Source organism: Mercenaria mercenaria, unplaced genomic scaffold (assembly GCF_021730395.1).
Source record: "Mercenaria mercenaria strain notata unplaced genomic scaffold, MADL_Memer_1 contig_553, whole genome shotgun sequence".
Taxonomy (NCBI): domain Eukaryota; kingdom Metazoa; phylum Mollusca; class Bivalvia; order Venerida; family Veneridae; genus Mercenaria; species Mercenaria mercenaria.
The window spans coordinates 48,502-66,792 of NW_026463434.1; the positions used below are offsets into that span (position 1 = coordinate 48,502).

The window sequence follows — 18,291 nt, forward strand, 5'->3', positions numbered from 1 at the left end:
AAATTCAAGGTCACAGGAGCCTGAACAGTGACTGGAGAACCACTAGGCCAAGAGTGTTGAAACTTAGCAGGATGACTGGACATGCCAAGTAGATGATCCCTATTGCAGCCAACCATCAGTGTCTCTTTGACTTTCGCTCCTGACTCCTATTGACTTCTTGCCTATACCACTTTGCATTGGGGGAGACATGCGCTTTTTTGCAAAAGCATCTTCTAGTTTATGATTTATTTTAACCAAGCTTGCACACAACTTGTATCACAGTAAGATCTCAGTTCCTTTCTTGAATCGGCCAGATCCCATTATGGGTTCAAGAGTTATGGCCCTTGAAAGGGCCAAAATTACCTAGTCTGCACAATAGTAGCTTTATTTATGACTTGATTTTTACCAGACTTGCACACAACTTGTATCACCATAAGGTTTTGGTTCCTTTCTTGAACTGGCCAGATTCCATTATGAGTTCCAGAGTTATGGCCCCTGAAAGGGCCAGAATCAGCTATTTTGACCTTGTCTGCACAATAGCAGCTTCATTTATGATTTTATTTTAACCAGACTTGCACACAACTTGTATCACCATAAGATCTTGGTTCCTTTCTTGAACTGGCCTTATTCCTTTATGGGTTCCAGAGAGATGGCCCCTGAAAGGGCCAGAATTAGCTATTGTGACCTTGTCTGCACAATTGCAGCTTCATTTATGATTTGAATTTAATCAAACTTGTACAAAACTTGTATTGGCATAATATCTTGGTTCCTTTCGAAAACTGGCCAGATCCCATAATGGGTTCCAGAGTTATGGCCCCTTAAAGGTCCAAAATTTGCTATTTTGGCTTTTGCAGCCTTATAGAGACTTCATTTATGGTTTGATTTGATACAAACTTGCAAAATATCTTCAGCAACAATAAATCTCGGATTCTATGATGAATCTGTTAGATCCAGTCGTAGGTTCTGGAGTTATTTTATATCTGATTACCTCCCCTGATTTGAATCAAAATTGATTTATATCAGTAAGTACTTATAGGACTCATTTAAACTTTCATTTTTGTTATTAGTTGGACTCAGACAATCAGGGTAGATAACTATGGACTGATTGTATGTCAAATTACCTCCCTTTATTTCAAATTAAAATTGGTATATCTCCGTAACTAATGAAAATGCTGATCTGAAATTTCGTTTATGCCATCAGATGGACTTGGACAATCAGTGAAGATACATATTGACTGAATTTCTGGCAAATTACCTGAGTTATTAGATTGGGGTATGTCGTTGGTCGACGGGCGGGCGGATGGGCGGTGGCGTCAAACTGGTGTTTCCGGTCAATAACTTTTGTTTCGGTAAAGATATTTGAATAAAACTTGGTATGTATGTAGCTTATATCAAGACAAAGGCTGGGATTGATTTTGGGGTTTCTGGGGTCAAGGTCAAGGTCACTGTTACTTAAAATAGAAAAAGGGTTTCCGGTCAATAACTTAACTTAGGAATGAGCTATCATGATGAAACTTGGTGTATAGAAAACTTATTTAAAGTTGTAGCTTGGGATTGATTTTAGGGTTTCTTAGATCAAGGTCAAGGTCATTGTTACTAAAAATAGGGTTAGGTTAGGGTTTAGGGTTAGGGTTTAGGGTTAGGGTTGTGCTTTAAAGTGGTGCACTGTGATTCAGTATACTTCTTCATTCTTATGAAAAGTGTTGAAAACCTGGTTTCGTGGCATTGCCGCGTTTCTTGTTTTGTATTTGAATATACCTAGCAGCTTCTAATGATATTGGTTTGAAACGTTATTTATGTCTTCCATGATTAGAAATTTCACTTTAAATTTACTTACTTTTGTAATATATTGTTGTAAAGGCTTGTACTCTGTATCTTCTACATGCATATACCAGTGCATGATTACCTATCCTGATTTTAATAAAAATGGATTTATCTCACTAAGTATTTATAGGACTCATTTGAAATTTCATTATTGTTATTAGTTGGACTGAGACAATCAGGGTAGGCAACTATGGACTGATTTTATATCAAATTACCTCCCTTCGTTTCAAATTAAAATGGGTGTATCTCTGTAACCAATGAAGATACTGATTTGAATCGTCATTTATGCCATCAGATTGACTCGGACAATCAGGGTAGATAAATTTTGATTGAATTTATGACAAATTACCTCCCTTTATTTTATGTAAATGAATATACCTCAGCAGCATCTAATGAGATTGGTTTTAAATATTACTTAAGTCTTCCAGGGTAAGGAATAGTCATGCTAGTACAAAAATGCAGCATTTGAGCCAAGGACCCTCAAACTTGGTATGGAGATTGGCTATGACTAGTATGTGACCCATAGGTCAAAAGGGACTGTTACAAGAAAATATTTATCCTGATGATATTTAAAGTGTATGCCTATGTGATCCATGTCAAAACTTGATCTCAGGTCATCATAATTAGGGTCATCATGGCCCTCTTGTTCTGTTGATCTTCATGAAATTTGGTCAGAATGATTGCCTTGATGGAATCTAGGTCAAGTTTGAATATGGGTCATCTGGGTTCAAAACCTAGGTCACAAGGTCAAATAAAAAAAAACACCTTGTGTATGCGATAGAAGTTTTTTTTTCAATTGATCTTCATGAAATTTGGTCAGAATGATTGCCTTGATGAAATCCAGGCTGAGTTCGAATATGGGCCATCTTTGGTAAAAACTAGGTCACTAGGTCAAATAGAAAAAAAAACCTTGTGTATGCAATAGCGGCTGTATTTTTCAATTGATCTTCATAAATTTATTTCAGAATGATTGCTTTGATGAAATCTAGGTCGAGTTTGAATATGGGTTATATGAGGTCAAAAACTAGGTCACTAGGTCAAATCAAAGAAAAACCTGCGTATGCGATAGAGACTGTATGTTTCAATTGGTCTTCATGAAATTTGGTCAGAATGATTGCCTTGATGAAATATAGGTCAAGTTTGAATATGGGTTATCTGGGGTCAAAAACTAGGTCACTAGGTCAAATCAAAGAAAAACCTGTGTATGCGATAGAGAATGTATGTTTCAGTTGGTCTTCATGAAATTTGATCAGAATTATTGTCTTGATAAAATCTAGATCAAGTTTGAATATGGGTTGTCTGGGGTCAAAAATAAGGGCACAAGGTCATATCTAAGAAAATACTTGTTTAAATACAAGAGACCACATTTTTGTCCAATTTTAATTAAAATTTGCCAGAATATTTGTTTCCATGAAATCACTAGGTTAAACATGTTTACATTGTTATGGTGTGTTTCTCAGGTGAGCGACCTAGGGCCATTTTGGCCCTCTTGTTGTAGTTTTCTTATCTGACTATTAGGTGTAATATTTGAGTATGTGACAGACTTTTGTTTACATTATCAGTCCAATATAATACTTGTTTGTTTTCTAGCAGTGGTTATGTTGTGACATCTGACAAAGATACTCCTTTGGGACAACATACAACTTTAAAACCTACTGTGAAGTCAGAACCTACTACACCAACAGATGAAGGTAATTTTTTATACGCCCGTTTGAAAAACGGGACGTATTATGGGAACGCCCCTGGCAGGCGGATGGGCGGGCGGGCGGCGTCCACAGACTTTGTCCGGAGCATATCTCCTATATGCATGGAGGGATTTTGATGAAACTTGGCACAGTTGTTCACCATCATGAGACGGAGTGTCATGCGCAAGAACCAGATCCCTAGGTCTAAGGTCAAGGTCACACTTAGAGGTCAAAGGTCAAATTCAAGAATGACTTTGTCCGGAGCATATCTTCTTCATGCATGAAGGGATTTTGATGAAAGTTGGCACAGTTGTTCATCATCATGAGACGGAGTGTCATGTGCAAGAACCAGGTCCCTAGGTCTAAGGTCAAGGTCATACTTAGAGGTCAAAGGATACAAGAATGAAAAATTCATGAATGACTTTGTCTGGAGCATATCTTCTTCATGCATGGAAGGATTTTGATGTAGCTTGGCACAATTGTTAACCATCATGAGAGGGGGTGTCATGCACAAGAACCAGGTCCCTAGGTCTAAGGTCAAGGTCACATTTAGAGGTCAAAAGATACAAGAATGAAAACTTTGTCCGGAGCATATCTTCTTCATGCATGAAAGGACATTGATGTAGCTTGGCACAATTGTTCACCATCATGAGACAGAGTGTCGTGTGCAAGAACCAGGTCCCTAGGTCTAAGGTCAAGGTCACACTTAGAGGTCAAAGGATACAGGAATGAAAACTTTGTCCGGAGCATATCTTCTTCATGCATGAAAGGACTTTGATGTAGCTTGGCACAGATGTTCACAAGCATGAGATGGAGTGTCTTGCGCAAGAACCAGGTCCCTAGGTCTAAGGTCAAGGTCACACTTAGAGGCCAAAGGTCAAATACAAGAATGACTTTGTCCGAAGCATTTCTTCTTCATGCATGGAGGGATTTTGATGTAACTTGGCACAGTTGTACACCATCATGAGACGGAGTGTCATCTCTGGTCCCTTCTTTTGAATTACTTCCCTTTGTTGTTACTATAAATAGCTTATATTGTAACTTTTTCCTTACTAGTCATAGGGAAAAATCGAGACCACTTTTCTGCAGTACAACATGCATGTTACATCCAATTTTGAGGTGTATTTTTAGCTATCTCTACCTGGTAAGGATTTTTATACGGACTTGCAATTTTTTTTTTTTTTTTTTTTTTTTTTTTTAAGATTAACTTCCCTTAGTTGTTACTATAAATAACTTACATTTTCCTATTTTATAATTGACCATAGGGAAAAACCAAGGCCACTTTTCTGTGGTACAACATTGATGTTACTTTCAACTTTTGGGTGTATTTTAAGGTACAGTGTAACTTCTGAAAACCGGACCTTCTGAAAACCGGAAACCTTTGAAAACCGCATGAAACTCAAGGTCCCGAATTTTTCTGTTCTTATTTCTATTTATTTTTAACTTCTGAAAACCGGAACTTCCGAATTCTGAAAACCGGACGATTTTTGAAGGACCGCTTATATTTCAACACTTAAATTGACTTCCGAAAACCGAACAGCAAAATTTTTGCTGGGTTAAAAATGTCACCTGTTAATCCAAAAACGCTGTCAACATGTTCTTTTGTTTATCTATCAGCAGCCCGCTTTTATTTTGACACGATAGATAATCACAATGATCATTTGATGCAAAAGTAAGCCAGCAGTCAGTGATTACTTTTATTTGTATTCATATTATGAAAACGTGATAAATTAAATATCTTAGTGTGAAAAACTTTTTTAATGTTTGAACGAAAGAAAGATAAGTGTTTGAGTTCATTTAGTTACATCGATTAAACTATGCATTGTCAACATTAATGAAATGTTGACGAACTTCGAACTCCAAAAATGGTAAATGTAAGTGGAAAATTTTTGCGTAAATGCTATTATTTAAAATATGTTCTTTCTTTGTACCCCCGACAACAAAGTTGTAAGGGGGGTATACTGGTTTCAGGTTGTCTGTCTGTCTGTCTGTCTGTCCGTCTGTCCGTAGACGCAGTCTTGTGCGCACCATCTCTCCTTATCCCCTTGACAGAATTTAATGAAACTTCACACAAGTGATCAGTACCAACAGTAGTTGTGCATGGGGCATGTTACGTTCTTTTAGAAAAAAAATTTGCAGAGTTATGGGACTTTGTTTTTTTGTTACTATACTATATACATAGACACAATCTTGTGCGCACCATCTCTCCTCATCCCCTTGACACAATTTAATGAAACTTCACACAAGTGATCAGTACCAACAGTAGTTGTGCATGGGGCATGTTAGGTTCTTTTGGAAAAAAAATTTGCAGAGTTATGGGACTTTGTTTTTTTGTTACTATACTATATACATAGACACAATCTTGTGCGCACCATCTCTCCTCATCCCCTTGACACAATTTAATGAAACTTCACACAAGTGATCAGTAACAACAGTAGTTGTGCATGGGGCATGTTAGGTTCTTTCAGAAAAAAAAATTGCAGAGTTATGGGACTTTGTTTTTTTGTTACTATACTATATACATAGACACAATCTTGTGCGCACCATCTCTCCTCATCCCCTTGACACAATTTAATGAAACTTCACACAAGTGATCAGTAACAACAGTAGTTGTGCATGGGGCATGTTAGGTTCTTTCAGCGACAAAAATTGCAGAGTTATGGGACTTTGTTTCTTGTTAACATACTATGTACATACAGTCTGCATAATGCAATCTTGTGCGTGCCTAATCTACCAAACCCTTACACACAATTTAATGAAACTTCACACAGGTGATCAGTATCAACCCTAGTTGTGCATGGTGCATGTTACATTCTTTTAGATAAATATTCTGCATAGTTATGGGACTTTGTTTTTTGTTACTATACTGTATACATACAGTCTATATACATACAGTCCACATAATTATGCAATCTTGTGTGCGTCAAATTGCAATGTACTGTGTCAGTGCATGCGGGGGGTACATTCATCACCTTTAGTGATAGCTCTAGTTTTATATTTGTTATTTATGTATTTATTATCCTTAATGTTTGTAATTAATTAATAAATTAATTATTTACTTTTAATTAAATTGTAAAATTAAAAAGGATAATAATCTCCTTTATCCTACGTTAACTCTTGTGCACCAAGTCCACTTCGCCTACAAACTTTCAAACTTCTGAATTCCGGAAACTTCCAAAAACCGAACTTTTAGGCTGGTCCGGAGGTCGTTCGGTTTTCGGAAGTTACACTGTAATTTTTTTTGCGGACTTAGAAAAATAAAAGAATTACAATAATTTCTAAAAAAAATAAACATTGTAAACAACTACAAAATTAAAATTCCATTTGCAAATACAGGTGCTAGTGTAAAGAAATTTGCTGTGACGGGCGTATATTGTGACATTCTGGCACTCTTGTTGCTTTTGTACTCATGTATTTGGGTCATTTTGTAGTCTGTTACTGTTATGACATAGTGCCCATTGGCCTTTTCTTCTGATTTACATTTATAAAATGATTCTGCTTTAGGCTTTTAAAATATTGTGAGCTTAGTCCCTAGTGAAATGGAAAGTGTTCTCCATGTGTTAGATTCAAATGAGAAAGTTGTCAGTTATTTGAGAATAGTTAAGAAATAATTCTGAATATGTGAAAACTGAATTGGTGTCCTGAATGTGGTATTAATATGGCAGAAACACAGTGGAAAAAATAGCAGTACACCCATATCAAACAGACTTATTGTACCCTGACAAAGAAGTAAGGGGGGTGTATACTGCTTTCAGGTTGTCTGTTTGTCTCTCTGTCTTTCTGTCTGTTTGAGCAACTTAAAAGAAAGAGAGGGCCATCTAACTGTAAAGAGAACAAAAGAGGACAAGTATAGCTTAAATCTGTTAACAGTAGATTATAGGGCCAAATACAGCCTTGAAATTTGGATGACATGTACAGTTCTGCACACCAGTTTTGAAACTGAATTTCAGTGACCTTGAATGTGACCTACTGACCTACTTTCTTAATATTTTAGTATCAGTTTGATATTTGAAACATGTAGCACCTGTTACTTAGGTGAGCAATCCGGGGTCATCATGACTGTCTTCTTTGTTAAATGAAATATACTATATATATACAGCTTGCATATGCTATCTTGTGCACAACTAATCTTCTGAACCTCTGCAAACAATTTAATGAAACTTCACAGAAGTGATCAGTACCAACCCTATTTGTGCATGGTTCATTATGTTGTTTTAGATAAATATTCTGTAGTGTTATGGGACTTTGTTTTTGTTACCATGCTATATACATGGATTTTGCTTAATGCAGTCTTGTATATGCCTAATCTCCTGAACCATTGCACACAATTTATTGAAACTTCACACAAGTTGTAAGTACTAACCTTTCTTGTGCATGTTTGGTTCTTCCAGAAAAATATTCTGCAGAGTTATGGGACTTTTTATATTACTATACCATATACATAGAGTCTGTATTCGTGATACAGTCCACATAATTATGCAATCTTGTCAAGTTACAAAGTACATTGTCAGTGTGTGCGAGGGGAGGGGAGAATGGTTGGGTGGGGGGGGGGGGGGTACATTCATCACCTTCAGTGATAGCTCTAGTTTGTCCTGGACATTTATGCCAGTTTTGGAAAAGTAGGACATAAGTGGTGGTCTGTTCATCTATCTTCTTCTATCTGTCCGTTTGTCCTTCTTGAGGCCTCCTTGGCTGAGTGGTTAAGGTAGCTGACTTCAAATCGCTTGCACCTCATTGATGTAGGTTCAAGCCTCACTCGGGGCATTGAATTCTTCATTTGAAGAAACCATCCAGCTAGCTAACAGAAGGTCGGTGGTTCTACCTAGGTGCCCACTTCTGATGAAATAATTCACGGAAGGGCACCTGGTGCCTTCCTCCAACATCAAAGCAGGAAACTCGCCATATGACCTATAATTTTGTTGGAGCGACATTAAATCCACCAAGTTTGTCCAACTTGATAACCATTGGCAATATAACTAGGATGAATGGAGCCTACAAAGCTCAACAGTTAAGGTCATTGAGTACAGATCTCTCCTCACTGATTATGGTTCAAAACAATGTTTGACTGGAATTAACCTATGAGGAAATTATGCCGAAGGTTTACTTGGAGTCTTCACAACTAAAACCTTGATCTAAATTTTGCTGGTGAGATTCTTAAAATTTTGCAGAGCGCTTAAACTGGGTTCGTTAGTCAAAGATCAAGGTCATTAATTGAGCTCAATGGTCAAATCTGTCTGTCATATTTCCTTTTTGGTGCAAAACTTAATAACAATTTAAGGTGTTGACTTCAAACTTTGTGTTTAGGTGGAGTTGAAATGATATTCAAAGCCAAGGAATCGGTCAGAGGTCAAGCTTATCACGTTTTGTGTCCTGAGTGTAACTTAATAGTATTTAAGTTAAATGCAGTATATAGGTAGGGGATGATGAGATGATTTGTCAAGTGTTTGGACTGGGTTGGTGGGACAATCAGGTTAAGGTCGAAACTCACCATCATGTTTTGTGTCTGGAGCATTACTTAATAACTATTCAAGGCATCAACTTTAAACTTATAAGGCGTATAGATTTTTGGCATTGAGATAATTTGCAGGGTGCTAGAATGGGGTTCTTGGGCTAAAGGTGAAGGTCGCAGATTGAGCCCAGATGTGAAATCTGTTTTTCTTATTTTATGTCAAGTGTATAATTTAAGGTTTTCATTTCAGAGTTTGCATATACTTAGGTAGTGATGAGACTGTGTACAGAACACATGCATACATGCCATATCTCCCGCTGGGAGACTTTTTCTCCCGTATGTTCAGTATATCTCCCGGTCTCCCGCCAGGACATAAAAACCTCCCGTAAAAAAATTAATTAAAAAAAAGTCCTCTTGGAAAAATCGTATTTCGGACCCAATGTAGACCTTTAGAAAATACTTGAAATTCAATATCGAGTAGCCAGGAAATACTCTTCAAACATAATTTTGATAGTTGTCTATAAATCCTAGCTTAATTGTTTATTGAGTGATACACACCTGAGGCATTAATTGTCTTACCACCTGCTGTCACCATCTGCAAACAATTAACCATTTAATCTGACTCGTAGGCAATTGTAAACATGTGCACATGAGATTTTAGACTGATTCAATAACATCAAAGGCGCTGATCCGTAGTTTTCAAATTAATATGTAAACCAGTCTTAAATTACGTCATTTTACCGCCAGCTGCCAAAGTGTACTTTCGTTTTCGCTGACCTCGATATTTATTAGGAAACCCCGTATTTATCGAGCCATCAGAGGATGAGACAGGTTAGTGCTAACACCGAGTTTATGTTTCTCAATTTAAATACTTGCACAACATGCAAAAAATCAACTAAGATTTAACAAAATTGGCGAGTTAATGTCAGACTACACAGAATTTCTGACAAACATGAATTCAGATAAGTGAATTTTATGAAATAAATTGCAATTCATACTGCCCGAAGAATTGACTGCCATTCCTTTGTGATATTGTCATGTTGTAATAATTAACAGGAGAAGAATTCCCAGTTTAAATACATGTAGTTTTAATCTAAATATGGACAGTCCAGCAAAAGAAGGACTTTCATTTTATTTTTTTTTGACAACTTCATTTCTGAAAAAAAAAATGACTGCCCTTAAAAGACTGTTTTGACATGATATCTCCGCAATCTTTTGAGTATTGTATGCTTAAACATGTCAAAATAATCACTCTCCCCAGATGCAGAAGCATCAATGCATAAAGCAAAAACAAAGTTCCTGGTTCAATCTTTCATGGAATTCTGAATTTCCTTGGATTAAGTTAAGTGCTATAAGTAATAATCATGCATTCTGTACACAACTGTTGGCTCCACTCATCAATTCAATATAAAAAACTTGATCATTTTTTTTTTTGAAAACGGCTATTTGGCGCGTAAAAAATCAGTGAATAAAAGTCTCCCTTATTTTTACCCAAATCTCCCTTAAAAAAGCCCTGTTGAGACAAATCTTCCTTATTGACCATCTGAAAATATGGCATGTATGCACATGAACAGGTTTCACAGTGTCACAAATGGAATAAAGGTGTGTCATAAATGGGATATAAGTGGTGATGTGCAGAGTGTGGCAGTCAGCATCATTACCCACACATGCCCACACGCATGCATGTACAACGTAACACAACACACAAACAGACACCTCCAAGAGCCATATTAGCCCCTAACCGCTCAAAATTTTCTTTTTGTTCACTTTTAGTTTTTTTGTGCCATAGAATCCCTGCCTTGCAGCACAAAAACCCCCACCTACCCCAACTCCCAGTCCTACCAAAGAAACCCAGATTTTCATGATTTGACTCCCTCTTAATCTGATCTAAAGCTGTTAGTCTTTATTATGACTCCCTTCCAAGAAGGAGTGGTATATTGTTTTGCATATATCGGTCGGTCTGTAGACCAATTGGATTCCGGATGATAACGCAAGAACACTTAAGCCTAGGAGCATGAAAGTTGGTTGGGAGGTTGATCATGACAGCTGATGACCCCTCTATTGATTTTGAGGTCATTCAGTCAAAGGTCAAGGTCACAGTGACCTGGAAAGTTAAATGGTTTCCGGATGATAACTCAAGAACACTTGCACATAGGATCATGAAACTTTAGGAAGGTTGGTCATGACCAGCAGATGACCTCTACTGATTTTGTCAGTAGGTCAAAGGTCAAGGTCACAGTGACACGGAACAGTTAAACAATTTCCGGATAATAATTCAAAAACTCTTAGGTCTAGGATCATAAAAGTTAATAGGGAGGTTGATCATGACCAGCAGATGACTCCTATTGATTTTGAGGTCAGTAGGTCAAAGGTCAAGGTCAGAGTGACTGGGAAGAGTTAAACTGTTTCCAGACAATAACTTGAGAATGTTTGGTCCTAGGATCGTGAAACTTGATTGGGAGGACTAGCAGATGACCCCTATTGATTTTGAGGTCAGTAAGTCTAAGGATAAGGTCAATGTGACCCAGAACAGTTAAACTGTTTCAGGATGGTAATTATGTTTCCCACCACACAGTGGTGTGGGAGACATATTGATTTACTCCTGTCTGTGTGTGTGTCTGTCTGTCACAGAGCTTGTCCGCACTCTAAGATGAACATTTCTCATCCGATCTTCACCAAACTTGAACAAAATGTGTTTGACCATAAGACCTTGGCCAAGTTCGATAACTAGCCAAATCCACCCAGGCACTTTTGAAATATGGCCCTTGAATTACTGATTGGATCCAATCATCTAGACAAACTAGACATTTTTGATAGGAAACATTTGTCTGAACAATCCAGACAAACATTAGGCAGTTGTGGGAGACATGCACTTTTCTCAAAAGCATCTGTAGTTTGAGAATGCTTGGGATTAGGATCACAAAACTTAAGAGGGGTGTTGATCATGACCAGCAGATGACCCCTATTGATTTTGAGGGCAATAGGTCAAAGGTCAAATTCACATTGACCCTGAGTAGTAGAATTTTTGTGTACATTAACCAAATAATTTCTGTTCCTTGTGCAATTACTGAATAAATAAAGTTTCTTTTAGCATACCTTATGTATATACAGGTCATGAAGGAGATGCTGGCAAAGGCAGAGAGACAAATGGAAATGCTGAAAATTCAGATTCAATACCTTGGAATTATATAGGTAAGATGATTTGGCATGTACATGTTTTATACATGCATCAGAAAACCAATTTTCTTCGTTACCTAAATACTGGCTTATTCTTGACAAGAAGAAAGCTAGACATTGAGTTGCAGAACTTCATTTCTGTGAGATTATGTACATACGATGGAATGTTTTCACCACTACTAATGTTAGTGTCAGAATAGAGGTATTTATGTCTCTCTTTTTACTTAGGGAAACTTTTTTTACCCTGTCCATCCATCTGTCCCACTTCATTTTCGAACTTCATAGGGTGATAGGGCTTACAGAGTAGATGACCCTTACTGTTTTTGGGGTCACTCCATCAAAGGTCAAGGTCACTGGGGACTGAACATGGATAATCATTTCCAGTTTATAACTTGAAAACTGTTTGACCAAGAATGTTGAAATTTTACAGGATGATAGGATATGCAGAGTAGATGACCCCAAATAATTTCGAGGTAACTCCATCAAAGGTCAAGGTCACTGGATCTGGTATCCTTCACACTTAGTTTCTGATCAATAACTGGAAATTGTTTGACCTAGAACTTCAAAACTTCACAGGGTGATAGGGCTTACAGAGTAGATGAGCTCTATAGCTCTTTGGGTCATTCTATCAAATGTCAATGTCACAGGTGCCTGAAAAAACTGGAAACTGGCCTGGAAAACTCCTTCTTATGAATAACTGGAGAACCACTTGATCCAGAATGTTAAAACTTCATAGGATGACTGGACATGCAGAGTAGAAGACCTTTTTGACTTTGATGTCACTTGATTTAAGGTCAAGGTCACCGGAGCCTGAACATAGAAAACCATTTCTGATCAATTACTTGAGAACCACTTGACCCAGAATGTTTAAACTTCATAGGATGATAGGACAGGCAGATTAGATGACCCCTTTTGATTTTGGGGGTCACTCAATCAAAGGTCAAAGTCAAAGGGCCAACAACATGGGAAACTCTTTCCAGTCCATAACTTGAGAACGACTTGGCCAAGAACATTGAAATTTCATGGGTTAATTGGACATGCTGAGTGGATATAACCTTTTGCATTTCTTTGACTAAGCCAATCATCAGACTGAGTCTCTCTTTGACTTTCGCTCCTGTCCCATATTGCCTTCTTGCCTATTACTACTATGGTTTGGGGGAGACATGTGCTTTTCTACAAAGTGTCTTTCTTGAACTGGCCAGATTCCATTATGGGTTCCAGAGCGGTGGCCCCTGAAAGGGCCAGATTTAGCTATTTTGACCTTGTCTGCACAATAGCAGCTTCATTTATGATTTGAATTTAATCAAACTTGCGCCACCATAAGATCTCGGTTCCTTTCTTCAACTGGCCAGATCTCATCGTGGGTTCCAGAGTTATGGCCCCCATAAACGGCAAAAATTTGCCATTTTTGGCTTGTGAACTTGATAGAGACCACATTTTGCAATCAGTTTTGCAATTTTGGCTTTTGCAGCTACATAGAGACTTCATTTTATGGTTTGATTTGATACAAACTTGCAAAATATCTTCAATAACAATAACTCTTGGATTCCATGATGAATCTGTCAGAACCAGTTATAGGTTCTGGAGTTATTTATATCTGATTACCTCCCCTGATTTTAATAAAAATGGATTTATATCAGTAAGTACTTACAGGACTCATTTGAAATTTAATTATTGTCATTAGTTGGACTGAGACATTGACAATCAGGAAAGATAACTATGGACTGATTTTATGTCAAATTACCTCCCTTTATTTCAAATTAAAATGTGTATATCTCCATAACTAATAAATATACTGATCTGAAATTTCATTTATGCTATCAGATTGACTTGGACGATCAGTGAAGATACATATTGACTAAATTAAGGACAAATTACCTCCCTTCATTTTTTATGTAAATGAATATACCTAGCAGTTTCTAATGAGATTGGTTTGAAACGTTATTTATGTCTTCCATGGTAAGAAATTTCTACTTTTACTTACTTTTCTAATATATTGTTGTAAAGGCTTGTACTCTGTATCTTCTACATGCATATACCAAATCATTATTACCTCCCCTCATTTTGATAAAAATGGATTTATCTCACTAAGTATTTATAGGACTCATTTGAAATTTCATTATTGTTATTAGTTGGACTGAGACAGTCAAGGTAGATGACTATTGACTGATTTTATTAAATGAATATACCTAGCAATGAGATTGGTTTTAAATGTTATTTAAGTCTTCCAGGGTAAGGAATAGTCATGCTAGTACAAAAATGCAGCATTTGAGCCTAGGACCCTCAAACTTGGTATGGAGATTGGCTCTGACTAGTAGACCTAAAGGTCAAAAAGGACTGTTGAAAGAAAATATTTATCCTGATGATATTTAAATTGTATGCCTATGTGATCTATGTCAAAATTTGATCTTATCATTAAGAGCAATGGTACTCGGGTGAACAATATAGGGCCATCATGGCCCTCTTGTTACAAATAATCATGGGAAGTATATGAAGATGGTAAGTACCATATATTTTCGGTCATACGTCGAGGTTTTTTGACCAAATTATTAGTTCTAAAGTCAAGGTTCGACTTTTGGCTGCATAACCAAACGCAGTCATGGTCTTCTTTCCATTTTCGGATCGAGCACAGTGCATATAAGCATCTCTAATAAGTTTGTTATGAGTTTCGCCATTTTGATAAAGGGAAATTACCCTTTGCGCACTAATTGTCTAGGCTAAAAACAACGATTGCCGTTACATTCCGTAACTAAACAAAATTAGTTTTATTTAAAGTTACAGTATTTTGAAAAAAAAATATGAAAAAATCGTAAATTTTATTATACTAATAAAAGATCAACTATTACCTTTAACCGAGATCAAACTGTGAACTGACACGAGGCATCTCACAAATTGCCGATAATTACTGGCCATTTGATCTATAAAGTTTAACAGATCGTAACAAAGGACGAGTTTTGGTTTGAATTAAGAAGTTGATGTCATTCTGATGCCATTTCTGTTGTTGTTTAACGAATTATACATGCCAGGGGCAGTAATTATCTAACCACCTATTGTCACAATCGGCAAACAGTTAACAGTTTAATGGTACACTTAGACTGATCCACTGCCACATTTTCAATCTCGCTAATCAGAGCCAATTTAAATCAATTAATTCAAACCGCTTACAACCTTCAAATGTACAACTCCCCTCTGCTTTGAAATTTACAGCTTAAAAAGACTTTCATTGTCTTGACAAGTTGTAAACAACATCCCAGGTGTTGCTTTGAAGTATGCCGAGATAAATGTCATGTCTCACTGAAAAACAAGGGCCCTTTATCGATCTTTGGTTGGCTAAGGGTAGTTTGATTGACAGTGGAGGGCGGGGAGAAGACAACGTAATTTGCTGCAGCTGCATTTTTCATCTGAGAGTTGTTGACAGTTTTATTGTGTTTTATCAGGGTTTTTTTTAACTAAATGGATCATTTATTTATGAAAGAGGACAAAGAGGGTCTTGATCCCTATGGGCCTTGGCGATTTAGTGTCATTACTGGCAGACAGTACTCGACAGTGATTCTGTTAGTGAGTTTGATGGATTTTAATGACTGATGGATAAACCACTGAAACGTATGTAGAACTACAAATCTATAGATTTGTTCATGTGTCTGATTATTGATTTTTTTCACTTGGTAATTTTTCACGCTTATTAATGGTGCTAGATAAATCGGATATTTTAATGCTTGTTTGTACGGTAATTAACAAATGTTTGACTATTGTTATAAACACATTTATTGGTCATAAATGAAATAAAATAAAGGAAAATTTTATTTTTTATTTTTGTTTGTTTAATTATAATTATATACCTTTACTGTAAAACAGTATACTTTAACACTATTACGGCACAAATGATTTATCACGGAAACGTAATTATAAAGATAATTACTAGAAACATTTTTTTTCACAGTATTTTGTGCCATAGCAGTTGTAAAAATGCTAGAACTATCCATCCCTCGACTTATGGTCGGGGCAAGTTGAAAATCTAAGATTTTTTATCCAGAGTAGGCCCTCGTCTTATGGCTGAAGTCGACTTATGGCCGGAAATATACGGTAACAGAAGTCAGGCTGATGCAACCGTTCTAGGTTTATACAAAGTTTTCTTTCATCATAAATTAATGAAATAAGGATTTGATCTTGATGAAATAATTTTACGTATTATCCTACTATGGTAAAACACATAATTTACATTTTATAGTGCATTTAAGCTTTTACATATTTCATACTCTGAGTATTGATCAGTGTTTCTAATTACTCAAAGACTTTCTTTTCAGTTCCAACATTTTGCGCTTATTATGGTGTTGCCATTATTGTTTTGATTGGAGCAGGCATTAAAGTTATATTTTGCCCACGTAAGGGTCAAGGTATGCTGTTTTTACATTCTGACTTAAATTGGTGATTTTTTCTATCTTCTAATGATTGTACTTTATAAATGTAGTGACGGAAATTTGTTTCACATTTTGTTAAATGAACAGGTCGGATGAATGTATTGTGATAAATTTGTTTTATATAGAATATCTTAAAGACCATACAATGCATCTTTTAGAACCCCTTCAGGTGTGATAAATATTGGTTTCTAGCTGATATTGTCATGTATTGGAATCTTAAGTGCCTTTGAACATTATGTAACGTTAAAGTCTGTTCTGTGAGCATCTCATTTTACGGTCACTTTATACAGCTTGATTATGCACTAGATAGACCAGTCCAAAACGGACCTCCATGACTGAGTGGTTTAGGTTGCTGACCATAATAAATGACCTAAACTGTTGAGTGCAGTGACTCGGGCAAATATGCCCTTGTGGATGGTTAATATATTTGCATTCAAAGTCTATATGAACTGTTTATATTGACCTGTCAGTCTTTAGAACTGGATGTTACTATGACGACCAGTAAGGGGTAGTCAGACGACAATGTAAAATTTTCCTACTAGCAGTAGAAAGATGATTTGTAAATGTGTGTTCTATCCAGTTTTCAATTTGTTAAGCAGCTATGTTGCTAAATGAAATCTCAATTATCGTCTCTCCTCTGTAATTTGTCATATTATATGATAAGTTGCAGGCATGTTAAAAAGAGCAATGTGCTATTTTTTGTATTTTATTAAATAAATATTTACTATTATGTGACTGCAGCCACAGTTTAGGGGGTATAGGAGTCATCTAATAGTCGGCTGGCCAAAACACTTGTTGCACATACAACAATGAAGGATATTCTTTGTTCTTGTTGCACATGTTTAAAGAGGTTCTAATAAAGTTCACACATATGATTACCAAGCATCATAAAAATAATTTGACATTTTTAATGTGCTCAAGATGAACTGTGTGTAGTGCTAGCTCTAATTTGGTTTTCTTTCTACAGTACCCCCATGTACTTACCACCGTGTGTTAAATGGATGTACTGACCAGAGTGGTTCGAACAGGTCCTCTGCTAGCTGTATTCAAGGTCAGTTTGTCTGCTTTTACTGTATGATTAATGACAGACAAATTTTTAACCCCTGGTTGAGGAAGGACCCAGTAAACTATTCCTCAAGCTGTATGGCAAAAAGTTTGCATACACTTTAACAGGATTTTGTATCTTTTCCATTATGGTTCCTTATTCTTCAGTAGTCTGTGTGCCTATGCTAAGAGGAATGAACCCTTCCCCTGTATCAGTTTTAAGTTCAATGTTATGTACTGTAGAAATATTGGGGCAAAAGTAGTATATGAATGATTTTTAGAGACTATAAAACTAGATTAAAACTAAGACAGTATGCTTTATTAGTCACCTACTGGTGGAACACCAGAGGGGACTATAGGAATGCCCTCCATCCATCAATCTGTCAGTCTGTCCGTCCACTAATCACAATTACTCAAAAGGTACTCAAGCTAGGTTCATAAAACATGGTATGTGAATACTAGAGGGCAATATGTAGATTATGTATGTTTATGACTTATAACTTGTTATATGCATTGGAGGATTTTCTTACTACTACAAGCAAGTGTTCCTCATGACCAGACAATATATGTGGCATACATGACCCATGCTTGGTGGTCAGAGGTCAAGGCCACTATTGAAATTAAAGTAAAAATATTTTTGAGTCGGCTAAAGGCTGAAAGCCTTTTGACGAGTCCTTGCTATCCAACGATTCTCTAAATGGACCAAATAACACAG

At 36.6% G+C, this 18,291-nt stretch overlaps 1 protein-coding gene across 1 annotated transcript in view; it reads left to right on the forward strand.

Moving 5' to 3' along the window:
- LOC123538661 (uncharacterized) overlaps positions 1–17,583 on the forward strand; it is a gene marked incomplete at its 3' end in the record, with an annotated part of 65,926 nt that extends 48,343 nt beyond the window's left edge. Inside the window, exons 13-16 of the mRNA XM_053535859.1 lie at positions 3,394–3,494; positions 12,049–12,129; positions 16,419–16,508; positions 17,500–17,583. Coding sequence (XP_053391834.1) covers positions 3,394–3,494; positions 12,049–12,129; positions 16,419–16,508; positions 17,500–17,583 — 356 coding nt within the window. The remainder of the gene's footprint in view (positions 1–3,393; positions 3,495–12,048; positions 12,130–16,418; positions 16,509–17,499) is intronic.
- Between the last annotated feature and the right edge of the window lie 708 nt (positions 17,584–18,291).